Consider the following 27,916-nt stretch of genomic DNA (forward strand, 5'->3'; position numbering starts at 1 on the left):
CATTTTTCTTGGTTTTCGCACCATAACTTTGGTATAAGTACATAGAAATCTATGAAATTTAAACACAAGGTTAATGACCATAAAAGGAAGGTTGGGATTGATTTTGGGAGTTTTGGTTCCAACAGTTTAGGAATAAGGGGCCCAAAGGGTCCCAAATTAAACTTTGTTTGATTTCATCAAAAATTGAATAATTGGGGTTCTTTGATATGCCTAATCTAATTGTGTATGTAGATTCTTAATTTTTGGTCCCGTTTTCAAATTGGTCTACATTAAAGTCCAAAGGGTCCAAAATTAAACTTAGTTTGATTTTAACAAAAATTGAATTCTTGGGCTTCTTTGATATGCTGAATCTAAACAAGTACTTAGATTTTTGATTATGGGCCCAGTTTTCAAGTTGGTCCAAATCAGAATGCAAAATTATTATATTAAGTATTGTGCAATAGCAAGAAATTTTCAATTGCTCAGTACTCATCAATAGCAAGAAATCTTCAATTGCACAGTATTGTGCAATAGCAAGAAGTTTTCAATTGCACAGTATTGTGCAATAGCAAGAAATCTTCAAATGCACAGTATTGTGCAATAGCAAGTATTTTCAATTGCACAGTATTGCGCAATAGCAAGAAATATCTAATTGCACAATATTGTGCAATAGCAAGAAATTTCAATTGGAGTTATCTTTCTTTGTCCAGAATAGTAGTTGAATCAACTTAAATCATTGTTTTATACAATATACAATGCATATTCACTTTTACTACCAACTGATAAATTAAAACAATCTTTACCATTCAGTGATAACAAGCACTTTTTTTACATTTTAATATTTTATGATGTATTTAAACGAGTAGTTATTGTTGCAAACTCCATTGGAAATTTGAATTGAGATTGGTTTTGGAATAAAGGAAAGGGGGATGTGAAAAAAAAATTGGGGGGGGGGGGGTAAATTTTTCTCATTTCAGATTTCATAAATAAAAAGAAAATTTCTTCAAACATTTTTTTGAGAGGATTAATATTCAACAGCATAGTGAATTGCTCAAAGGCAAAACAAAAATTTTAAGTTCATTAGACCACATTCATTCTGTCAGAAACCTATGCTGTGTCAACTATTTAATCACAATCCAAATTTAGAGCTGAATCCAGCTTGAATGTTGTGTCCATACTTGCCCCAACTGTTCCGGGTTCAACCTCTGCGGTCGTATAAAGCTGCGCCTTACGGAGCATCTGGTTTGGATTGCGAATTACACCTATTTGCCTTTATATCACTTGGTTAAAGATTAATGATATTCATGTAGTAGGTATAAATAGAATCTTGCCATGAGTATACACCACCTTCATATGGTGAACTCTATAAAATATTGAAAACAACACGTTATTAATTTCTTGCGTCCGAAGCGCTTTTCTGGATTTACCTTCATCAGGAACGCTCAAAGCCAAACATTTGAAATCCGAAGATGTATAAGTACCGAAACCGTTGAAGAGCTGTATGTCAAAAAATACCTAAAATAATAGCCAAATTCATCTAAAGCCAACTTTGCCTGAGGGAGTTGAAACCTTAGTTTCTTAATAATTTGTAAATTTATAAACGGACAATTTTAGTAAAGTTTGTTAAATCATGTCAGTACCGAAATACTGACTACCGAGCTGATGATACCCTCGGGGACTGATAGTCCACCAGCAGTACTAATGATGTTGATTTTTCTAAATTTTTTAGTATATATTATAGACCAAAAAGCGGTGAAATGTCTATCATCTCTTCAAGATTCATATGTTGTTGTTCCTGAGTGCAAAGCTTCAAATAATATTGTCTTTGTATGTAAATCTTACTACTATGGGTGTCTTGTAAAAAGATTAGAAATAAATGGGCACTCAGGTAGTCCCACATACTAAAGCATATCATTTGGCAAATCATAAGTCCTGCCTTCATGGCTTCAATGAATATTACATTGAACAGCTAATTCGAGGACTTGCCTTGTTTGAATTGGATACTTAGGCTTTACAAAATTCCGTTCAAACATTTGGTATATTGCGGCCCATCTGCATGTTCTATATATAAGCTTTGGATTACAAATATTTTGGCCACGAGCATCACTGAAGAGACATGTATTGTCGAAATGCGCATCTGGTGCAAGAAAATTGATACCGTTAATTTTATTACTATCACTGGGTCGATGCCTCTGCTGGTGGACTATTAGTCCCCGAGGGTATCACCAGCCCAGTAGCCAGTACTTCGGTACTGGCATGAAAATACGGATTTTTTTTGTGTTATTAAAATTTGCTGTTACAAAATGATAGAAATTATTATAAATTAAGGAATGTATCTCCCTCATGCAAAGCTCTGATTCCTTTCACGGATTTGGCTATACTTTTTGGACCTTTTGGATTATAGCTCTTCATCTTTTATATAAGCTTTGGATTACAAATATTTTGGCCACGAGCATCACTGAAGAGACATGTATTGTCGAAATGCGCATCTGGTGCAAGAAAATTGATACCGTTAATTTTATTACTATCACTGGGTCGATGCCTCTGCTGGTGGACTATTAGTCCCCGAGGGTATCACCAGCCCAGTAGCCAGTACTTCGGTACTGGCATGAAAATACGGATTTTTTTTGTGTTATTAAAATTTGCTGTTACAAAATGATAGAAATTATTATAAATTAAGGAATGTATCTCCCTCATGCAAAGCTCTGATTCCTTTCACGGATTTGGCTATACTTTTTGGACCTTTTGGATTATAGCTCTTCATCTTTTATATAAGCTTTGGATTACAAATATTTTGGCCACGAGCATCACTGAAGAGACATGTATTGTCGAAATGCGCATCTGGTGCAAGAAAATTGATACCGTTAATTTTACTACTAAAGAATTGTTCCTAAGTTTGACATAACATTTGTCCCCAGTGAAATAAAAGATCCTTAGAAATATTGTGAAGCTGTTAATTCATGTGTATATTCTAAAACTTCAAAAGAAATTAATTCAATCAAAACTTTGGATTTTAAACCCTGTATACCAACATTTCTCCATGTGAAATTTCAAATGTGTCTAAAAGAAATAATCCACAATGCTTTTCAATATAAAAATGGTGCATAAATGGCTATACATAAATTGCTTTGGCATCCTTTGTTCATAGTGAAAAAAGGTAACATATGCTATACAGAATAAGTGATCAGTATGCTGGAGTTTCTTATTGACAACACATTTTTTGATCTTTGAGATAGACATTTTCAACATGCTGTTATGCATTCCTATGGGTACGAACTGTGCGTCTCTCCTTGATGTAAATTCTTATTTTTATATGAATATAAGTTCCTTGAGACACTTGTCAAAACGCAGAAGATTAAAGAAGTCTGGTAATTTAATTTCACATTCAGATATATTGGTGATGTGGATATTTATTTCCCCGAGGGTATCACCAGCCCAGTAGTCAGCACTTCTGTGTTGACTTTAGTAATCATTGATATGTTCATAATTATAAATTTACTGTTAACAAAATTTTGAATTTTTGAAATACTAAGGCTTTTCTACCTCAGGAATAGATTACCTTAGCTGTATTTGGCAAAACTTTAAGGAATCTTTGGTCCTCAATGCTCTTCAACTTCGTACTTTTTGGCCTTTTAACAATTTTTGATTGGAGCGTCACTGATGAGTCTTTTGTAGACGAAACGTGCGTCTGACGTAAATATAAAATTTCAATCCTGGTATCTATGATGAGTTTATTTCTTTCCATTAACAATTAAAACAATTCTGATTGGGTTTCATTAATATAATCTCCAGAACTACATAGTTAAGCAACAAGAGACAGAGACAGGGCTTTCTAGGCCTAATATCTAAAATTTGAAATAAGCGGTCATCTCAGTACCAAATCTATGACAAACGAGACGATTTTACCATGTTTAAGTTTGAAATTATCAATTTTCCTACCTTAGTAGCAAATACCAATATTACCTGCATATAGGTTATATACTTTTCAAACTCATTTTGTATCCAAAAGCTTGTTATAAAACGTCACCAGTGTCTGAGCAGAAAGTTTAGGAACGAGGGTTGTGTCAAAGAACGTCTAGTCCTTTTTCTATAAAAAAAAAAAATCATCGGAAGATACCAAGCCCTTATTGATATATATTCCGTCTCCACTTAAAAAAAGCATGATGGTCTTGAAATATAGATTCTTTGACGTTGTTTATCATCTTAATTCAGAGCTATAGTGTTCTTGTATTTGTCTTTGTTGTAAATTATAAACTTTTACTGTCTAGTTCTTTTTTGGTAATATTCTTTTTGGCGTTGCTAGGTACTTACACCTTCAACCTATGTGGTGTTGTGCTGAGACCATTTTTTGTATTCTTGTTTTTTATTTTTGTTTATGTGCTTTGTCTATATGCAGTCATTTTGTTTGTTGACATATTTGTTTGTTTTTACAGATATAAAGAATATAACACAATGTTGGCTGCTATATCACTATTTTTGACATTTATTTTAGCTATTATGTCTGTTTGCTTTGTTCAAACATTATATTTATGTGAATTTCATTTGACAATCATATAAGTGAGAGGTTTAGCTAGCTAAAAAACCAGGTTTAATACACCATTTATTAGGAAATGTTTTACCAAGTAAGAAATTAAATAAGCAGCAGTTTTCCATTTGTTTGATTTGTTTGAGCTTTTGATTTTCCCTTTTCGACTTTTGATAAGGGGCTTTACTATTTAAATTTACCTTGGTGTTCGATAATTTTTTTTATATGTAACTTTTTATATGTTTACATTTTGCAAACATAAAGAAGACTCATTTTGTTAAAAATTTATTTGCTAAATACACGTATATAGTTTTCTAGATTCGCCACCCTAGCCACAAACTGATTAAAGCAAGACTTAGGCATGCTGTATCTGGCTTTGTCTCACCTGCTAATATTTTCTACATTTGAAAATGCCTGTACCAAATCAGGAATATGACAGTTGTTGTCCATTCGTTTGATGTGTTTTGTCATTTAATTTTGCCATTTGATTAGGGACTGTACGATTGAATTTTCATCGGAGTTCAGTATTTTTGTGATTTTACTTTTTTTTTTAAATTTGTGATTATTTAAGTTCAAGGGTGACCCTTAATGATATGTCTATTATTTTTTGTATTTTCCCATAAAATCATTGCCAGATCCCATTTCCAATGAAATAATTTGGCCCCTTGCTTAGTAATTTATTGACTAGAAACTTTTGCACACATTAATGATCAAATAGAGAAGTCTTGTCCACTAAGGAGTCAAATGCAGGTGATATTATTGGATTGAATACAACTGCAAATTACTTTTTATATAATTTTGTAAAATATAAGGAACACAAGAATGACTTGCACATTCCTATATGAATTTTGTGAAAAAAAACCTATATTTTTTACTGGAGGGAAACAATGGAAAAAAATTAACTGGTGTTCTGAGTATGTTTTAATTGATATTTGAATAAAAATTTAAGGTCTGATAGGTATTGTACCTAAACCATGCTATTAAAAAAGAAATAATATTTTTTGGAGTTACTTGAACTCAATAGTAGGAATATACCTCATTGTATTACTTTTTTGTTAAGACTATATATCTATAAGTATGGTGCAAAACATGTTGGCCACAATTTGAGGTGCCTTATGTTGAGGATACACAATTGCATAATCAAAAAGTATGGCTTGTAAGAAATACAAAATAATTTGTTATATACAGTTATAAGAAGATGTGGTATGAGTGTAAATGAGTCAAATCTCTATCCAAGTCGCAATAAGTAAAAAGTAAACCATTAAGGTCAAAGGATTTTTTTTTTTGTCAATCATACCACCTCCTCTTATTGTACTTGACTTTAAATTAACTTCCAGTAACTCTTAGATTGGTATTTGTGTCTTTTGTTCTAAATTTTGTTTTGTTTCGTGCAAATATAATGAATCAATCAATGTCCAATTAATTTTTACAGTTTGATATATTGCGTTGTGAGGTATAAGCCCTATCAAAGATATTTTGGATACAGTTATTATTGGCTTTGAAAACAGCTTGACAGTTTCTGCGATTAGTCTCAGTTTTGAACTTTGAACTTTGTGATTTAGTGGACTATGTATCGATCATATTGAGTCATTCAATTAATTTTACAGTTTGTTTTTATTAAGGGCTATATCACCACTGTCCCAGGATATGGGAAGGTTGGCGTCTGCAAATATGTCTGTCCAAAGTTAAGAGTTAATAAATCATTGGTTGTCGTTTGTTGTTGTTAGTCATATATACTTATTTGTTTTCGTTTTGATTTTGAACATTAAATGGTCGATGATGTTCCTGTTTTAATTGTTTTAAACTTTATCATATTTGTGCCTTTTAATTATAGCTTGCTATTCGGTATGGAGTTTTCTGACGGCCAAACGATGACATTTTGATATCTTGTTGGTAGTTATTTTGTTGGCAATCATACCACCTTCTCTTATTTCATATATAACCCGCCACATTTTGTATGTGTCTGTCCAAATGTCAAGAGCCTGCCATCTTGGGATCTTCGTTGGTTGAAGAAAGTCTTTTTTTGTTTTCCGTTTATTGTTTGACATAAACTTGCTTCAATCTATGTCTCTTGGGATCAGCTGGATGGGTTTCTCATTGAAAAACATATCGCAATTCTTTTTTATACAGATGGATAATTGAAAAATATACTTTATGACAAATGCTGCTACTATAGGTTTCTATTAAATTGTAAGTTTCTCATTCCTAAGGTAAACACATCAATCAGCATATTTAAATGTATCTCAAACACGTCGCTATGAAACGTCAGATCAGATCCTCTTCGTGTGAATTTCACTGTAAGACGTGTGCTGATAATTCTTTTACTTGAATCAACACACTGGCACTATTATACTAACTTTATAGTATAAAGTACCCTGCTACACATTACCCTGAATTCATTTTAATAAGATTTTATATTATCATTGTGGTTTCCGAAGGAATATGATAGAACACACCATATTGGTATTAATCCAAATAAAAATGCTGTGGTTAAAATGGCGTATTCCCTTACCGTCCGATTTTACAGAATGATACTAGAGGTCATCTTTCTATGCTATTTTCAAGTATCCGTCCACGTCCACTCTGTTTTTGTTAGATGGAATTCTATTTGTCGCCTTTTTCAACATATTTTTGATAGTTTGTTCTTATGTTGTACTGTTACACCACTGTCCCAAGTTAGGGGAGTGTTGACACCTTCAAACTAGTTTAACCCCGCCACATTCTTTATGTGTCTTTCCTTAGTCGATGGGCTTTGCTCATTATTGAAGGCCGAACGATGACCTATAGTTGTTATTGTCTGTGTCATTTAGTCTGTTGTAGAGAGTTGTCACATTGGCAATCATACCACATCTTATTTTTATAAGATATAAATCTCCGTTAGCTTAAAATATTAATGTACTCGTATTACAAAATGAGCCTACGTAACCAACAATTTGTCATTTCCATTTGTACAGGCTATGCAGGGTTTAGGCAGCAGTAGTTTACCGATGTTCAACATTAATAAATCAAAGAAGAAGAAACAGATACAGGTAAAAAACAAAAACGGAGGTAAGAGATCAGTTGAGTCGAAAGGATGAACGTAATGGTCTAAGGTCAGACATGCTGTCATCCTCTTTGAATAAGATAATTATGTGACTGTAGATCATACTATTTTGTTCAGTGTGAGAAGATTAAGAGTGCATTTAAAGAAAATGTAACGTTAATTATTTTGCTCTTCATTCGTGCTAATAAACTGGGGAAGTAATCTCCTGCAGATTATCAGAGTCTTTGAATAATGAATAATGAACTGCGATTTATGTTAAAATTGTGACATCCATTAACTGCGGGGAATTTTTGCCATTACAAGAGGTCTACCACGTTCTTTAAACATCGGTATCTTTGGACATTCAGTTTTCTTTGTGAAAAAAATAGTTGAAACTGTGACGGTTAGAACTACACTTGCCTTCCAAAGCTTAGGGTGATTCATGGGGATTGTGTATATTCAAAAACATGAGATGTTAACAAAAATAATTTACTAAAAAAGACAGAAATGTTTTTAAATTGTATTACATGAACATTCTACATCTAAAATGATTTTTATGCCCCACTTACGGTAGTAGAGGGGCATTATGTTTTCTGGTCTGTGCGTCCGTTCGTTCGTCCTTCCGTCGGTCTGTCCTTCCATTCGTTCGTCCCGCTTCAGGTTAAAGTTTTTGGTCAAGGTAGTTTTTGATGAAGTTGAAGTCCAATCAACTTGAAACTCAGTGCACATTTGCCCTATGATATGATCTTTCTTATTTTATTGCCAAATTAGTGTTTTGACCCCAATTTCACGGTTCACAGAACATAGAAAATGATAGTGCAAATTTCAGGTTAATGTTTTTGGTCAAGGTAGTTTTTAATGAAGTTGAAGTCCAATCAACTCGAAACTTAGTATACATGTTCCCTGTGATATGATCTTTCTAATTTAAATGTCAAATTAGAGTTATTACCCCAATTTTACGGTCCACTAAACACAGAAAATGATAGTGCGAGTGGGGCATCCGTGTACTATAGACAAATTCTTGTTTATAGACTAAGTGTGACTATGTTCCTCTTCGTTTCTAGGCGCAGTAAATATTTATTCACCTGCAGGGTTTATTTTCTAAAGAGCATGTGCAATTATTAAAGAGTATTTGTATGGTACTCCACACAATTCAACAAGACTGAGTGTCATTTACAGTATCAAATTATAAGCCTGGTACCTTTGATAACCATTTACAGTACCTAAACCAAACATATAACTATCATTTAATTTCATTACATGCTACTTTGGTTTAACATGACTATATATATATAAACTTCGAGAACAAAAAATCAAAACATGCACAAAAATATCCGATTCAGTGTACTGTATGTACTTGTAGAATATGAAGTTACTGATGCAAGACATGTAATCAGTGTGAGTTTCTATTAAATATTGCACAAACTTAAGTAGTGTGATTATTCTCCTCGTGCCTTGTTGCAGGATTGTTAGTTACATCAATGTTAGAGTTATCCTATTTACAGGTACCTGCAAAAGATTGCAAAGTAAAATTAATTTTAGATCAATGTAATAGAAATAATTAAATGCTTTTAAACTATTGAAACGATTAATTGTGAAAGACAGAATGATAAAAAGTAAAATTACAACAATACTGAACTCCGAGGAAAATGCAAAAGGGAAAGTCCCTAAGTAAACGCACAATCAAAAGCTCAACCACATCAAACGAATGGATAACAACTGTCATATTCCTGACTTCGTACAGGCATTTTCTTAAGTAGAAAATAGTGGATTAAACCTGGTTTTATTCTTTCTATGGTTATTAATACAAGTCATAAAGCTTAACAGTTTAATATAAACGATTAGAGTGTGCTGAGCTGTACAGCAATTGATATTGTTTTATAATCAATATGTCATACGTGTAAAAATACAAATCAAAAATTTCTTTTAAAGATTATCAACTTTGACCCAAAAAAATCAATAGCATAACCCAGTTTTATGCGACACAATATTATCGTTATAGATATCATTTATCATTTGATAAATAAGCGAATCACGAAAAACATACAATGATCGTATTGTACTTCTTTATATATATATATATATATATATAAACAAATAAAGTGAAATGACATTAACAATATGTATCTTTGGTTCTTAAAAAAGAACTAAATGAGATAAAGGTCTGTTAAATTTCCATTCGTTGAAAATGTATATACTTAAGAACGTCGAACACAACCAATCATATTACACTGATCACTTAAGAATCAGGTACCAAAAATACGTAAATCTGTATAACGATATAAAAGTTGGAATTGTATAAATCTGAGTAGTTATAAATCAGCAATGGCAATGCCTAAACGTCAGAAATTAATCAAATTGTCAGAAATTGGAACACAAATCCAGCGGTATATCATCTATTCCGAGTGTTTGAGAAAAATTGTAAATGGGAACAAATTACATATGATTAATGAATGCTATCAATATCCAGAAGTACCCAAATAAGATACAGTAGTTAAGAAAAATTCGCACTGCCTATCATTATTGGCACTAAAATCAATCCGGAAATTTCATTAGTCACTATCGTAAAAATATTGTTTAAAATATTTTTGTCTAGCTAAATGTTGTTGGCAGGGGTAAATTCCCCATTTTGTATAATGGTCATCTTTTTCTTCATATTGCCGATGCATAATCTCACATCTCATGCATTTACAATTATCTCGCCACTTTTTCCTTCGACTGCGACGTCCAATACGGTCATTTTCTAATCTGCACCGTGTCTGTCGAGAATTGTGACCCGAAAGTGTTTCATTTTCTAAAATTGTTCCAATCGTATTTTTTGAAAATCGTTGAGTAACATCTCCAGAAGTAGGGAATTCCCCAGTAATGTCAAATTGATAAATACCAGATTGTTCTAATGGCTGACCTTCTTTGTCCTCATTTTCTGTTTTGTCTGGTTTTCGATTTATGAGTGTTTTCTTTTGCGTTATTCTTTCATATCTGTGCTTTGACGAATTATTGCTTGGTTTGTTAACTTCATTATCAACATCAGCCACATTTGGTAATGACTTGGACAATGTACCATTCAGTAATGACTTGGACAGTGTACCATTCGTTAATTTAGTGTCGGATAAAATACTTTCTGTTTCCTACAATAATATACTATGCGTTAGATCTTGTATTATTTTGTTGACTGAAGATTTATTTTCTATAGATATCATGTTTCATTATACAACAGTTATATATTATAACTTAAGTAAATTAATTTTTGAAGTTTTTAAAGGCAAATTTCCATTTTGATCCTAACCTATATTAAAAGTATAGTAACTATATGTCGTATCCAAACTTTCTATCAATTTCATAAATATCAGTACTTGTTAGACACATCTTATGTAATCAATCTACATTTTGGAGGTTCCCAATTCCTGCTATTTACCTGTCAAATTTATGCAGCATTAGTTTAAATATGTTCAAAACTCATAAATCGACAAGAAGACACATAAAAGTAACATTATATGGTCATTTTTATAAATTTTCTGTTTACAAAACTTTGAATTTTTCAAAAAACTAAGGATAATCTTACCCCAGGAGTAGATTACCTTAGCCGTATTTGGCACTACTTTTTGGAATTTTGGGTCCTCAATGCTCTTCAACTTTGTATTTATTTGGCTTTTTTAAACTATTTTGATCTGAGCGTCACTGATGAGTCTTATGTAGACGAAACGCGCGTCTGGCGTATAAAATTATAATACTGGTACTTTTGATAACTAATGAAACAATTGAAAGAATCACAAAAATTAAACAAAATAATTCGACTGAAAACAGCTGAATAGTACAGTATTGACTACAAGCAAAATGTTTAGGAGTATTGAATTTACCGCAAGGATAATATTATCTGAAAAAATACTTTATGAACCTTTTAGAAAAATGGACATATATTATGTTCAGATATTTAAGATGAAAATATTCGTCTTAGACTTAAATTTGTTTAGAAAGAGGCACGCAAATCTGTGAAATATAAATGACTTACAAAAGGCTGAAAATTGGCGAAACATGTTCAGCCCCGAAGATGAACATGTTGTTCCTCCAAATTATCAGGAAATTTTAGAAATTTGCAGTCCTCAATGCTCTTCAACTTCGTACTTTATTTGACCTTTTTAACATTTTTTATTCGAGCGTCACTGATGAGTCGTTTGTAGATGTAACTCGCGTCTGGTGCAAATATAAAATTTCAATCCTGGTATCTATGTTGAATTTATAGGTAGATATATATAAGAAGAAAACAAAGATGCTTAGCATAAAATATATTGCCAAAAACCAGATATATGGGAATCAGAAACAGTAAACATGCTGGATTATAAAGCAGATTAGGATAGTCAGTAAAAGATAGCGAAACTATTTTGTCTCTTGCTGAAGGAGATTTGAGAGGAACTATACTAAATAGAAAACTTGAAAAAGCAAATCATTATAAAGATATGAATACATGGAAACAACTTGTTAAAGGGTCCCATTTATCTAATTCGTATCTACTAGTAATTTATTTTTTAGATGTGTGAGGAACATCGTCACTTTTAGTTGCACAAGCTCGTTAAAAATGATAATTATGATTGAAGGTATAAAATGTCTCAGTATAACGATATTTATTGAACTTTAGTATTAAATATGTAAAATTGGTCATTGAATTATGTTAATTTTCTTCTAGAAAAGTTATTATGTTGATCGTTAGTGACACGTCGATATAAAATCATTTGAATATAGAATAACATTAATTTGGTAACTTCACTATATTGATAGTCTTCAAATGGAAGCGCTTGTTGATTTATGTTATACTGGTACATATTACGGTACTCTGAAAGGACATAAGTGGTGTTTCTTATTCGCGGAATTATCATACCCCGACCTTGTATAAAGCCTATACCAAGTGCTACCTATTAATATTGACCAATTGCACATTATGCCTGTGTTTATTTCTAAAAAAAAAAAGAATAATGATAAGTGCAAAAGAAACTGATTTTGTACAATAATTAAACTTTTTGTAGACTCATCACCACTGAAATATTTCCTTACTAAAAACAGAAACCTCTATATATACTGTTTCCAGCAAACAACAGCAAAACAATATATATTAAATGAATAAAGTCAATATAAAATACAAGAAGAGTAAAACGTATACCGATTTTCCAACTGGACTATACCGCCATCTCGTATAATGAATCAGCACCTTTATAAAATCAACACTTTATGTAAAATTATGATGAAAATAACATAATGTCGACACAATCGTAAATAAGGGCACTTATTCAATGTAATAACAATTGTAATCATATTAAACGATTAAAACTCGTATTTCGAATAATCAAAATACAAACACATAACAAACAAAGTGGAGTTCTTCTTATAATAAATAAGCTGAATATACCAGCTTATTTTATACGATTGAAGGATTAGCGGTTATAAAAATAACTAGATTATGATTTAATCTACTCGCAAATAATGCCATTTCCATACAGACCATTTAATATTATTGACTTCATCCTAGTTATTACCTTTCTTCTTTTAAAATGATTAAATCTATCCATTGAAAGAATGTCACAACTAACCGTATGTTTATTTGGTTTTAATTTGTTTTTTGTAATTAAACTGGTTATTTCCGAATACAGAATACTAAGAACATATTCCGATGTACTTGTAAAAAGTAAAATAAAAAAAATACTCCACAGGAAATTCAAGACGGAAAGTTCCTTACCAAATTGTTTAATCAAAAGCTCAAAAACATCAAAAGAATGGACAACTGTCTTATTCCTGATTTGGTACCGGAAAGTAATTATTTCTTTACTAGATTTCTTTCTAACAAATATTTTATAGAAAATAATGAAATTAAGATACCTGTAATCCGACTTTCTTTGATCCTCTTTCTTTGTTACTCTTTGTAGTATATGTTGAACCATTTGCTATGCTGCCATTAGAAATAGAAGGAAGTTTCATACTGTCCAGTGTTAATGACCTTGTTATACCAAGATGAGCTTTAGTGTTCTGTCTCTGTAAATAGACGTTCAGATACAAAACTGATGTATTATATACAAGCCATAGAAATGCTTCGTCAGTACAGCACTTACTGTTCAATTGTTATATATTACTTGACCAAGTGAAAGATCACCCTTTCAAAAAGCATAAGGAACAAAGGAAATCATGAACTGGAGAAATGAATAGAATATATCGTAGATACAGAAGTTTTTTCATCCTTCATATTCAAAGAGAGAGAGGCAAAAGATACAAAGGGATTATTCATTTTCATAAGTCGAAAACAAATTGACAGTGCTGTTGCACAAAAAAAAAGAAAAATTAAACAAGACAAACAATGGTCATTCCACTAAATGAAAACCATAAACCTATAGACTAAAAAACACGAATTCCAGATTTGATCATTCTGGATGAAGATTAATTAAAAAAAGCGGCTCGGACGGACGAAATTGGTATTTCCATTTACCAGCAATATGTATATATTTATGATGATAAACTCCAACGAATAAACTCAATAAAGAGTTATTTCCATATTTACATTTCCACGCAATGGGTCGAAACCCTTGCTGGTGAACTCTTAGTTATCGTTGGTATCATCAACTTAGAACTGCTTCGGTACTGATATAATGTTAGAAATTATTCTCCGTTGATAATCAAAGAAATTATTAAGACATGAAAGGGAAGTCGACTACAGGTGAATGTAATTATCATTAAGATCCCCTTTGTTTATATTGCTTTTCACATGTTAACTCCTTTTACTTTCATGACTTAGAAATGTTTGGTTTTGATCTTTCCTGATTAGAGTAAATCCTGGAAAGTGCTTAGGTAGTACGAAATTGATAAAGTAGTGTTTCTATTTACCAGCAATAGGTTGATACATCTGATAATACTAGTCATGATAGTATCAGCAGCACAGTAATCAGTGCTTTGGCACAGACATGATTAAGAAACACTAAGGTTTCAACACCCTAAACAAAACAAGTTAACTGTAGATTTTTTCACATTTGGTAATGATGTCACAACGTATTAAGGTCGATAACATCCTTGTCTTTCAAATTTATGATTTCAACGTTCCTGAGGCAAGTAAACCCAAAGAACCAGATTCACAAAGTGTTATATTCAGTCAGAGAATGTAACACGTATTGTAAATTAAGCATTGTTACTTGAGGTAAATATTGATACATTCTGAAGAATCTATAAAACACTGTCCATAAAAGAATAACTGACAGTTGCTGTAAATTAAGCATGTCCTCTTCAGAATACGAACACAATCGAATATGTCACCGTCAGGCGAAAACACATTGTACAATTCGGATATGGTAGCCGTATGTGTTACAACTTCAAAAATTTCGTTTTATACGCTCGTCAACGTCGAATAATGTAAGCTTTCGTTTTTTTTTGTTTCGATTGCCAGTGTTGAGTCCACCGTAGACCAGGAGTACATCTGGCGTACCAATTTATAATATGGATGTCTTTGCAGAGTTATAACTATCACTAGGTCGATGACACTGCTGATGGACGTTTCGTTCCCGAGGGTATCATCAACCCAATAGTCAACACTATTTGTGTTGGAATCAAATACTAATTTCATTTATACGTTACATTTCTGAAATACTGTATATCGGTATAACATGTTAATCATTTTAAGGACTAAGGGGCAAAGATAACCTTAGTCGTATTTGGTACAACTTATTATTTGTACCAAATTTAAAGCTTAACATCCTAACGGGGTTTACCTCATTGATTTGTAAATAGCGCCTTCGACCTTTTAACAATTGATTCTGTGTTATAGTGAAAGCTTGATATGTTGAATTTATTCATTGTCAATGCATAAATCAATCTTGAAGTTAATTGTAGTGGTAGTTATGATGACACTGTAGGTAACTTCTGGACATATCTTATTCCAGTAAAATTCAAATTATGCTGGTTTTTTTTCTTTATAAACTATCCATAGAATTTTGAGTAACCTGCCATGCGCATATTTTCCTTGTTACCATAAAGTAACACACTAAATGCTTTCTTAACAAAACAAATGTGCATTAGAAAAATAAAATTACCGACATTTTAAATAAGCAAAAGATTTATTGAATTCTTATAATTTTAATTGTATTAGAAAGAAACAAATATCGATAAGAAAATTATCTCACGCGTCGAATTTCATAAATATTTTCCCACTCTTAAATATTAGCTGAATACAGAATATAATCAAAATAAACCGAAAATAAGGACTGCTGTTGGTTCAATTAATCAAAATACCTACTTGTAGACTAGCAGCAATTTGTGTATTGAAGTCAAGTTTAGGAAGATTCCGGTTTCTGTCTCGTAAAGCTTTCCATCTTTGAACATAAGATCCTCTTTCTGTTAGTCTGGGATGCACATATGCCATTGGTGAATTAAGACGCACTGGAGATTCTGGAGAGCTCATCACCCCAGACGGCATTATTTAAGTTTTTATAGAAAGAAGGTGCTCTGATATCACTGAATGATTATTTTTCCATCCAAGTTTTAAAAATGATATATATCTCCATCACACTTCATTTTCTTTTCAGGTTTAAAGTAAATGTGTTTACATATGATTAGAGATTTGATATAACTAATGTCATCAATATTCAACTCACAAAGAATATTTTCAGAGTAGATTTAACGGGTTTTTAATCCATCACGACGATTATAGTCTACTTCATTTACTATCTAATGTAAACAAACAGGATGAACGAAGTATCTACGTAAGTTGAAAACAAACATTGAAAGGGAAATCTGTAAATCTTCTCTGTATGTATATCCAATTTTTCAATAATAAATTTCCTACCTACAGAATGATTTTACAAAATTGATCGATTCACATACAATACTTTGATCTCGTTTTGACAAATCCTGGATCATAATAGTTTTAAAGATTTGAATTGTTCCTTAATTGAATACATTTTATATTCCATGTTAAAAAGAAATTTAAAAACGAGGGCAATTATGGGTACGGTCGTTAAGTCTAAAAACTTACAAAACCTATTAATATATATAAGCGTTTAAACCACGAGTAATATATATTTTGGTATAAATGTACTGTTTAAAATCTTTCGAGAGAGAGAATGAACATTTTTTATCTATCCTTTTCTTGCATAATTGATACGAGGAGTATACTTTGTAATGTTATATTTTTCTACAGTGTTCCTTGTTTTTCTTTGTTTTGTTTGCACATTGTTGTCAATTTAATGAAATTCTACCAATTGGTATGTACATAATAGGTTTAGATAGCTATATAACATTATTCAATCCACCATTTGCCTGCCGAAAAGTCTTTACCAAATCAAACATATATATGACAGTTGTTTTACAATCGTTCATTGTATTTTGATTTTTGGATTTTGCCATTTGATAAGGGAATCACGCTTCGAGTTTTCCTTAGAGCTCGGTATTTTTGTTATTTTACTTTTTTCAACTTCGCACTTAATTTGGCTTTTTTCAACATTTTTTTAACATCACTGGTGATTCTTTTAAAAATGAAATGCGAATACAAGACGTAAAATATGATATCTTTGATGATATTATTTGGTGGATTATACAACATGATATCTATGATGATATTATTTGGTGGATAATGCAACATGATATCTATATTGATGAATAATCTACCACCGGAACTTATGACATTTTCACAGCTTTTTAACAAATTACGCTTTCTCTAAACAGTTTTAGATACTTTAAAAGATGTTACTATTCTGTAGTTCTCACATAATGGTATTAACGCATTAAGGTCCTATATTGATATGAGTGTTAGTTTTCCGTTAGTTCCTTTTCTCCGGGGTGTTGACTGATTGGTGAATGCCTAACACAAAACGGTGCTCTGCGAACACTAACGTATAATACCGTTTTCGGCTTAAAATATAATTGCTATTCAATCAACATCATTCATCAATGAGAAATAATCCTTAACTTCTCAATATTTTTTTTTCTTCTACCGTAATCTCAATATTATCTCCTGTTTGTAATTTATGTTAGTAGTACACAGAATATCTGACAATGTAATTGAATACGACTGTAAATGAAAACAAATTTTTAAATGATTCCGTGGAGATTGACAAGCACTGGATATGGTCCGTCCATATTGACTATTCCTTTGTCGGTTCTGTGTAAATTGACTATCACTGGATCGGTTCCGTCCATATTGACCATCACTGGGTTGTTCCATTCAGATTGACGACGGTATCACTAGGTGTGTTTCGTCCAGATTGACTAGCACTGGTTCGTTTTCGTCCAGATTGAATCCCGTCGAGATTGATTAGCACTGGTTCGGCTCCGTCAAGATTGACTATTACTAAATCGGTTCTGTGCTGATTGACTAGCATTGTTTCGGTTCCGTGCAGATCGACTAGCACGCGTTCGGATCCGTCCAGATTGACCATCACTGGGTGGTTCCGTTCAGATTGACGATGGTATCATTAGGTGTGTTTCGTCCAGATTGACTAGCACTGGTTCGTTTTCGTCCAGATTGACTAACACTGGTTCGTTTTCGTCCAGATTGACTAGCACTGGTTCGTTTTCGTCCAGATTGACTAGCACTGGTTCGTTTTCGTCCAGACTGACTAACGTCGAGATTGATTAGCACTGGTTCGGCTCCGTCAAGATTGACTATTACTGCAGGTTGACCGTCAGTCCCCAAGGTCTTTATGCCAGTAGGTTGACTGTCATTCAGCTAGGTCAGTGTTGCTGAAGTTAACTATCAATAGGTCGGTATTGCAAAATGCATAAAAAGCAGTACCTCTGCAGGTTGACTTCCAGTCTCCAAGGTTGGTATTGCTTGGTATTAACTTTTTCATGATCGACATCGCTGCATGTTATCTATCACATTGTCGATATCGCTGCAGGTAACGATCAGACTTAATGTTTTTTTCTGCCTAGTAGCTACTGTTTCAGTCCCCAAGGTCGGTATCGCTAGGGTTGACTTTCACTTGGTCGATAGCGCTGCAGGTTATATATCACTGGGACAGTATCGGTGCAGGTTGACTATTAGTCCGCACGGTCGGTATCACTGGTTGTTAACTATCACTGAGTCAAGTGAGCTATAGGTTGACTATCACTTGGTCGATATCGCTGCAGATTATATATCACTGGGTCAGTATCGGTGCAGGTTGACTATTAGTCCTCACGGTCGGTATCACTGTTTGTTAACTAACACTGAGTCGGGTGAGCTATAGGTTGACTATCACTTTGTCCGTTTCGATGCGATTTGACTATCCGTCCCAAATTCGATATCGCTGCAGGTTAACAATCAGTCTCAAAGGGTTACATCTACCCAATAGCTACTGTTTGAATTCTGATTTCCATATTATATCTGTTCTGTAAGTTTCTAGTTCATGGAGCGAAAATTTTCAATTTTCAAATTCAAATCGTCTCTTTTGTTATAGATTCTGTAACAGAAATGGCCGTTTATGTCCAATTCGAGAAATCAGTCTAAACATGTGGCGGAGAAAAGGCCATCTCTGTTATTGCTTTAATTTTTATTAGATATATTAATGGAACCCAATCAGCAACGTTTGGATTGATCATGGAATGAACATCATCAATATATCTGCATGTGAAATCGATTGACCTGTCTTCCTTCATCTTCATGTTTTGTCAAGTGTCTGAAAAAACTCCGTCTTATATGGAAATAAAAAGAGGTCGACAAGAAGAGACGCACAGTTCGTTTCCCATTGGAATACCTCCAAATTGAAATAAAATCATGTTTTCAATAAGAAACTCCAACCTATTGATGAATTAATGCTTTGTGTAGCATGTCTTAATTTTTTGTTTCCTATTAGCAAAATATGCCTAGTAGTATCATAAGAAATGCATTTATAGCGTATGCTACCATATTTATATTGAAAAGTTAGTTATTTCATGTAGACAATTTTTCAATTCACACGAGGAATGGTGGTATTAAAATTGAAAAATTAAAATTTTGGCTATGAGCATTCCGAATAATTGATGAAAAGATCCTTTTTGGGATCTTTAAAAAATAATGGCATCTAAATTTAGAAAATCATTCACGCCATCTGTCTTGTTTGCATTTTTAACATACCTGGAAAGTGTGTAACAAGAAGATGGTAAGACTGTAACAGTCTTTGCTCATGCATTCGATAAGATTGGGTTTAAAAAAGTATACTCTTACCTTCAAAGTGAGCAAAGACGTCCATCGCAGGCTCTGTGCTCTCCTATACTTGTTTGCTTGATCTTTCCCTCCAACTACTATAGGGAGTCCTGATGTCATGTTGTTATATCATAAAACTTAAAGATGCAATGTTTGTAAATTTTACATTAAATAAACCTCTTCTATGTCTATTCTATTCTTGGAAACAATGCCGTGAGTGACATGAACAGATATGACAACTCCATCTCACCTAACCAATTAAAAAAAAGAAATTGTGACTTTTGGTATACAATATGCATGTTCTTAAGATTATTATGTAAAGGATCTTTTCTAGTATGTATTAACACACTTATAAGGTATTGTTAATTTAAAATTAAACCAAAGTTTTAATCTTCGTCTTAATGCTTTTAATATATTTTACCCGTGAATAGTGTTATCGATTGTGTTTTTAAAGATCGAATGACCCTAATTTTCCAAATACTGGCAGTTCACCTCAGAATATACAACAGAGGAGCACTCTATGAAAATCAAATGAACTCTCATTGGGTTATGCTCCTCAAACAAAAAAATATCATCATTACTAGAAATAACATAATACTGTTCAAAGTCAGTAGAATCCCACAATGTTGTCTTACCGACTTCCCTATAGACGAAAGTACATGAATGTAAGAATATAGTTCAACATGTGATCTTGAACAATGGGCAACAATAATTCTATATCGTGAGTGAGCTATGAATTGCCTCTGCATAACAACATGTGAAACAATTCAAACAAAAAACTAACTACCCAAATTATGTTGAAATCAAATTACAATTATGTATAGTCCAATGTGTAGTGATATCAACAAATCGAAATATGTAGTAATATGTCATCCGTTCGACTCAATTGGAGTCATGTTTATCGAACTTACTCACAACATGTTGTTCACAATGTGTCAATATACATATATACTTTGTTATCTGTTAACTCGGTACGCGGCACGCTCGTTCATATTGAATTTCACGCTATACGTACTGCATTAACAGGGGTGTGCTCCTCACACAAAAACTGCTTCGACAGATTTATTTTAAAGTATAACTACAGAATGATGTCGTACGGTCACCTTCACGAATTATTAGACCGATACGTTGTTTCGGTTTCTCAATTTACTAGTAGCATGTTTTCGTGATTAGATTTTTTAAAAGATATAAAAAGATGTGGTTTGAGTGCCAATGAGACAACTGTCCATCCAAATCACAATTTGTAAAAATAAATCATTATTATAAGTCAAAGAACGGTCTTCAACACGGAGCCGTGGCTCACATTGAACAGCAAGTTATAATGGGCCCCAAAAAGGACTAGTGTAAAATCTGTTCAATTGAAATAGCGTCACTCAATCAAAATACATATTACAACAAAAATTTATACCAGTCTAGTAGCCTAATCTGCAGTTTTATCGATTGTGTCCTCTTTCCGATTGTCACATTTCTACCGAGTGTAAGTTCGCAAGACGGATAATGCATGCATAACATAGGATACTTGCCATGTCGATGCACTCGGTCCGGCTCCTTTTTGATTTTTTGGGATTTTGTCAGTTTTTGTTTTTGACCTTGATTTGTCCTTCTAATCGATTTACGAGACTTGAACATCGGAAAACAACCGTCGCGTTAATTTATATTACTTTTGTTTATTGCTCCCTTATCTACAACCCACCATATTTTCTTAAACTGTCCTGTAACAAGTCAGGAAAATGGCATGCATTTGCTAAATTAGAGTTCGTTTCTATGTATGTATGTTGCATTGCAATTTGATTTTTGTTGCATTTTATTGTTTCTGTTGATTTGTTGTTTTCCTCTTATAATTGATGTGACTCCCTCGGTTTTAGTTTGTAACCCGGATTTGTTTTCCATCAATCGATTTAGGACTTTTGCACAGCAGTATACCACGGTCACCTTCATTTATGAAACCTGGTTGACATTTCTTTTTACAATATAGGTCTACAATTTTTAAAAACAATAGGTAACTGAACCACATAGTATTATAGCAGTTAAACATTAACCTTTAGACATATGTTACATACTTAGTTTAGAAATAAAATTAATTAGTGTTTACACAATTGGTTTTTTTTTTTACATTTACATTTCGTTTCAGTACTCGAATTATTTATTGCTATTTAAATTTGAATTTTAAACTACTAGTATTTTGTTATTTAATATCCTTTGTCTGAACCATTGAGACAATCCACTGATTATTCCAACGCAGTCCCTTTCATGACTTCGTGTTAACTGTCGCAGAATCAACATATCAAAGTTTTAATGTAAAAGCTTGAAATCTTTTTGCAGTTCTCTGATTTAGTGGATAAAGATATATATATATTTTTCAAATACCAGGACTGTTTTAATCATCGAACAATAGAACAACGTTAACATTAGTTTGTCTTATTAATTATATTTTACGATGATGTGTACATACGTTTTGTCAATAACTTGGTTTATATCAGGTTATTTTTTGTTAAAATGTACTGTAATCATTCTAACCATTTTCTGTGCTTTATTTTGTAATTCATTCAATTGTATAGCTCAAATTTTGGGCAACATGATTGGTTTATAAAAATTATCTTATCTTAAATTATCTTACTGTAATTTCAAAATGAAATTTACAGATAACAAAAGTTTAAGTACAAAATTAAAAGCTGCCACATTAATGTGTTGTGCCATGCGCATAGTTTCTGTTCATTAGTGATCCAAACCAAATAACAACGTGAAAGGACAGTATCAAATATTATTACTTTTAATTCATAAGAAACACTGGTCTTACCACTCATCTGCTTTTTCTCATTTCTGATATTTTCAAATGTAAAATTATCTTTAAATTGTAACTAGAAACATCTTTGAAATCTTTCTATTTAAGTTCGCTTAATAACGGCAGTTGTTAACTAATAGTTCGTTTCTATGTATGTTGCATTGTCGTTTGTTTCTGTTGCACTTCAGTGTTTCTGTTGTTTCCTTGTTTTCCTCTTATCATTGATATTTTTTTCGCGGTTGTAGTTTGTAAGTCGGATTTGTTTTCTTTCAATCGATTTATGATTTTTGAACAGCGGTATACTACTGTTGCCTTCATTTAATAAGATAGTGATCTATGCAACTTGTACCATTAATCAAAATTTGGTGCGAGTTCATATACTGATTGGCATGAAGGAAGTGCTGATTATATACAAAGCATCGCTATGTATATTGAATGCACAGTGATATACCGATGGAAATTTCAATCCTGGTATCTATGATGAGTTAATTTAGCTAACTGTCCCAGCAACATGTGTGAATCGTCTTGAACAGAATTTTCTGATATATAAGGACGTTTTACACTATTTTATTTTTATTTATAATCAAATAAAATTGTAATGTTATCCAGTTTATTAATCAAATTCTGAATCAGCTATGTTTGAAATTTAGTCAGTTATCAAACCCTACACCATATAGTCTTGAAACGAAAATGACATGGTGCATATGCTCTTATCCAATCATAAGTTTAACTTTCCTGTTGAAGCTGCATCACTGATAAAAAAAAATTATTTTGTATTTGTCTTATAAGGAGTACATCTACTTGAAATACTTTCATCAGTGATTTCAAATACTGGTAAGCAACTTCATGTGAGGCTGATAATAAACTGTTCATTATTTCACATAATGTAGGTGATGTTATATGATAATGAATGCCAGATATATATCTATGTGACCGTGAGATGGATGTTCAACAATTCTGGAAGGAATATGAACAAATTAAAAAAAAAAGTAAAATCACGAAAATACTGAACTCCGAGGAAAAATTCAAAACGGAAAGTCCCTAATCAAATGACAAGACATATCAAACGAATGGACAACAACTGTCATATTCCAGACTTTGTACAGGCATTTTCAAATGCAAAAAATGGTGGAGTAAACCTGGTTTTATAGCGCTTGTATGACAGTCGCATCAAACTTCATTATATATTTACAACGATGCGTGAATAAAACAGACATTAAAGGTAAAATAGTCAAAATATGGTACAGCAGTCATCACTGTGTCACAATCTCATAACAAACAAATATGTAAGAAAAAGCACAAAAAAGCATTTATCAGATTTACAACCACATGCATTGCTTTGCATGTTTGACGTAACAAAATGTAAAGGTCACACAGAATTAAATATAAAATAGTTTGCTGTTCAATGTCTTTTCAAAAAAATTATAATTTCACATTTTCAACTTTATAATAGAACAATAACATAATGACATATAACAGGAAAAAGTTATCAAAGGTACCAGGATTATAATTTCGCCAGACGTGCGTTTCATCTACATAAGACTTATCAATGAAACTCAGATAAAAATAGTTATAAAGCCAAACAAGTACAAAGTTGAAGAGCATTGAGGACCCAAAATTCCAAAAAGTTGTGCCAAATACGGCTAAGGTATGATAACACATTGGTGAGATCTTTAAAAGTACAGAGTCGCGTCATATGAACCAAAAGAAACACAAAAAGTTGCCTTACAAAACACACCAGCAAAAATGAAAAATAATGCCAACACATTGACAATGGATATCACAGAAAACATACCAAACAGTAAAAATAATATTAATAAAAGAGCAAAAACAGATGAAAGAACACTATAACATGTTGTTAAGATGATAAACAACGTCACTATACAGAATCTATACATAAAGACCATCATGTATTATTTGTGGAGTTGATACGGAATATTTATCAACTAGATGCTCTGCAGGGCGCAGCTTTATACGACCGCAGAGGTTGAACCCTGAACGTTTGGGGCAAGTATGGACACAACACTCAAGCTGGATTTAGCTCTAAATTTGGATTGTGATTAAATAGTTGACACAGCATAGGTTTCTGACACAGAATGAATGTGGTCTAATGAACTTATTTTTTTTTGCCTTTGAGCAATTCACTATGCTGTGAATATTAATCCTCTCAAAAAAATGTTTGAAGAAATTTTCTCTTTATTTATTAAATATGAAATGAAAAAAAATTTAAACTCCCCTCCCCCAATTTTTTTTCACATCCCCCTTTCCCTTAATCCAAATCTGATCTCAATTCAAATTTTTAATGGAGTTTGCAACAATAACTACTCATTTAAATACATCATAAAATATTAAAATGTAAAAAAAAGTGCTTGTTATCACTGAATGGTAGAGATTGTTTTAATTTATCAGTTGGTAGTAAAAGTGAATATACATTGTATATTGTGTAAAACAATGATTTAAGTTTATTCAACTACTCTTCTGGACAAAGAAAGATAACTCCAATTGAAAATTTTTTGCTATTGCACAATATTGTGAAATTGGATATTTCTTGCTATTGCGCAATACTGTGCAATTGAAAATACTTGCTATTGCACAATACTGTGCAATTGAAGATTTCTTGCTATTGCTGAATACTGTGAAATTGAAGATTTCTTGCTATTGCACAATACTTAATATAATAATTTTGGATCCTGATTTGGACAAACTTGAAAACTGGGCCCATAATCAAAAATCTAAGTACATCTTCAGATTCAGCGTATCAAAGAAGCCCAAGAATTCAAATTTTGTTAAAATCAAACTTAGTTTAATTTTGGACCCTTTGGATTATAATGTAGACCAATTTGAAAAACAGAACCAAAAATTAAGAATCTACATACACAGTTAGATTTGGCATATCAAAGAACCCCAATTATTCAATTTTTGATGAAATCAAACAAAGTTTAATTTTGGACCCCCATTTGGACCAATTTGAAAACTTGGCCAATAATAAAAAATCTAAGTATATCAAAGAACTCCGGATCAAGTATAGAATACGTGATTGTAGTACCATCGGACTTATATTTAAGTCAAATGAAGTAAATCGGTTTTTATACAAGTTAAATTATTTTCCAGGTTTATTATTTGAAGATTGTAGTTATGTTTAATCGCCATATTAAGTTGGGATTGACAGGTCGACAGGACGACAGGTCGACAGGTCGACAGGTCGATAGGTTGACAGATTGACAGACCGACAGGTCGACAGGCCTACAGGTCGACAGGCCGACAGGCCGACAGGTCAACAGGTCGACAGCGACATGTCAACAATTAGCTTGATTGACAGTCCGACAAGTCGAAAATGTAGCTATTTCTTTTTTTTATAATTTTTAAAAGTTTAGGCAAACGGTTCTACAGATAAAAAAACATAAGCATCAACACATTCAATAACAGTATAAGCTATTTATAGTTTTTCATCTAATATATAAAAGAAGTGATTGTATATTTTATTTGAGAGGAAAAATTAAATTTCAACAAAACAAAACTCGTCAATTACTTTTTCTTTAAGTTTACAGTGGCGCTTTTTAATCCATTTTAGTTTATCTTTTATTGGCCGTTTCATTTGTTTTCATTAAAGATTGCAATGTCCTTTAAAAATTTATGGAAAACGCCTATGGACAAATAATCTATGGATAACATGAAACATCTGCTGACCTGTCTACCTGCTGACCTGTTGACCTGTCGACCTGTCGTCCTGCTGACATGTCGACCTGCTGACCTGTTAACCCGTCGACCTGCTGACCTGTCGACCTGCTGACCTGTCGACCTGCTGACCTGTCGACTTGCTGACTATTTAACTGAGTACCAAACCTTCCCTCTACACAACATCCCGACTTAATGACTAATAATCTATGGATAACATGAAACATCTTCTGACCTGTTGTCCTGCTGACCTGTCGACCTGCTGACCTGTCGACTTGCTGACCTGTCGACCTGCTGACCTGTTGACCTGCTGACCTGTAAACTTGCTGACTATTTAATTGAGTATCCAACCTCATGCTAGTCCCTATCCACATTGACATATTAACAGCTGTTATGTTAACCCCTAAAAACACCGACCCACAAGAACATATTTAATGTTTCAGCGAATGAATATTTCGATTATTGCCGGAACTAGGCCTTCAGATTGTTGCGCGCCTAAACATATTTAAAGTATTGGCGTATGGATATTTCGAATATTGCCGGAACTACTTAAACGTATTCTATACTTGGGCCAGAACTCCTAGGATTCAATTTTTGTTAAAATCAAACTAAGTTTAATTTTGGACCCTTTGGACCTAAATGTATGACCAATTTGAAAACTGGACCAAAAATTAAGAATCTACATGCACAATTATTCAATTTTTGATGAAATCAAACAAAGTTTAATTTTGGACCCTTTGGGCCCTTATTCCTAAACTGTTGGGACCAAAACTCCCAAAATCAATCCCAACCTTCCTTTTATGGTCATAAACCTTGTGTTTAAATTTCATAGTAACCAAAAGTATTCGGACGGCGACAACGACGATGTTGACGCCAATGTGATACCAATATACGACCAAAAAAATTTCCATTTTTGCGGTCGTATAAAAAGTTCTTGGTAGTAGAAAATTGGTCACTTCTCAACACATACCAAAGATTAAGTGATATTTTGCATCAGATTAACACATCATAAACCATATATTTTTTCTCACAAGTAGATGACTAATAAGCAAGGGAAAACCAAGTCAAGGTTCAGGATAAAACTAATTTGGGTCCAGTAAAGAAGAAAAATATAAGACAGAAGATAAAACAGTTCCTGCCCTTAGCATTAAGATATCAAATAGGGCCTAGGTGGTCAAGTAGTTTAGCACCACAAAATCTCAGTAGCATGAGTTCGAATCCCGGCAAATGGAAGAAAAAAATTTGCTTCAACAAAATATCAAACATTGTTGGTTTGTTATTCAGAAGAATTATATATACAGAATGTGTTTTCAGCCTTGTATCACCACCACTGGTGTTCTGATGGATGAAATCTGTCATACAGTTGTCATTGGTTCAGATGTAATCATAATATAATAATTTCTGTGACTACATCCTCACTAATTTGTAAGATCTTCTACCACAGCTAATTCAGCTGATATGTAACAATTCCATCTTTATCATGTACTGTGTTACGACCCTAGATAAAAACTGATGAGAAAAGGTAGCACCTGGCAACTGAAAGCTTTATTATTGTAGATCTGAATTCTTGTAAAATGTGTTTGTATCAATTTAAAATAGAAAGGCACATTTTTGCGTGTTTCCTATGATCAGATCAGAATACTTGATTTTGAATTTCCTTATTTCCAGAAGGGGTTCCCAACCAGGGTAAAGGGGGTTCAACCATATGTTCAAATGCACTGATTGTTAAAAAAAGGGGGGTTTCAACCCCAGTAATCCCCCCTGGATCTGCCACTGGAGTGGTTTATTCACTCTACACTATTTTAT

General features: G+C 32.7%; 1 protein-coding gene across 5 annotated transcripts; it reads right to left on the reverse strand.

Annotated features, from left to right (window-relative positions):
- Positions 1 to 8,001: 8,001 nt before the first annotated feature.
- LOC143071872 (uncharacterized) lies at positions 8,002 to 19,939 on the reverse strand. Of its 5 annotated transcripts, none has more exons than XM_076246501.1 (5): positions 15,787 to 16,382; positions 13,392 to 13,544; positions 12,679 to 12,726; positions 10,411 to 10,654; positions 8,002 to 9,035 (listed from the first exon to the last, which is right to left on the reverse strand). In XM_076246501.1, exons 1-5 carry the CDS (start codon positions 15,964 to 15,966, stop codon positions 9,022 to 9,024), a joined length of 639 nt encoding a protein of 212 aa, XP_076102616.1. In that variant the 5' UTR covers positions 15,967 to 16,382; the 3' UTR covers positions 8,002 to 9,021. The 5 variants fall into 5 exon arrangements, with proteins under 5 accessions (XP_076102616.1, XP_076102617.1, XP_076102615.1 ...); XM_076246502.1 differs by having other exon boundaries at positions 10,432 to 10,654; positions 15,787 to 16,381; XM_076246500.1 differs by lacking the exons at positions 8,002 to 9,035; positions 15,787 to 16,382 and adding an exon at positions 19,675 to 19,939 and having other exon boundaries at positions 9,616 to 10,654.
- Between the last annotated feature and the right edge of the window lie 7,977 nt (positions 19,940 to 27,916).

The sequence above is a fragment of the Mytilus galloprovincialis genome, chromosome 4 (genome assembly GCF_965363235.1).
Source record: "Mytilus galloprovincialis chromosome 4, xbMytGall1.hap1.1, whole genome shotgun sequence".
Lineage (NCBI taxonomy): Eukaryota > Metazoa > Mollusca > Bivalvia > Mytilida > Mytilidae > Mytilus > Mytilus galloprovincialis.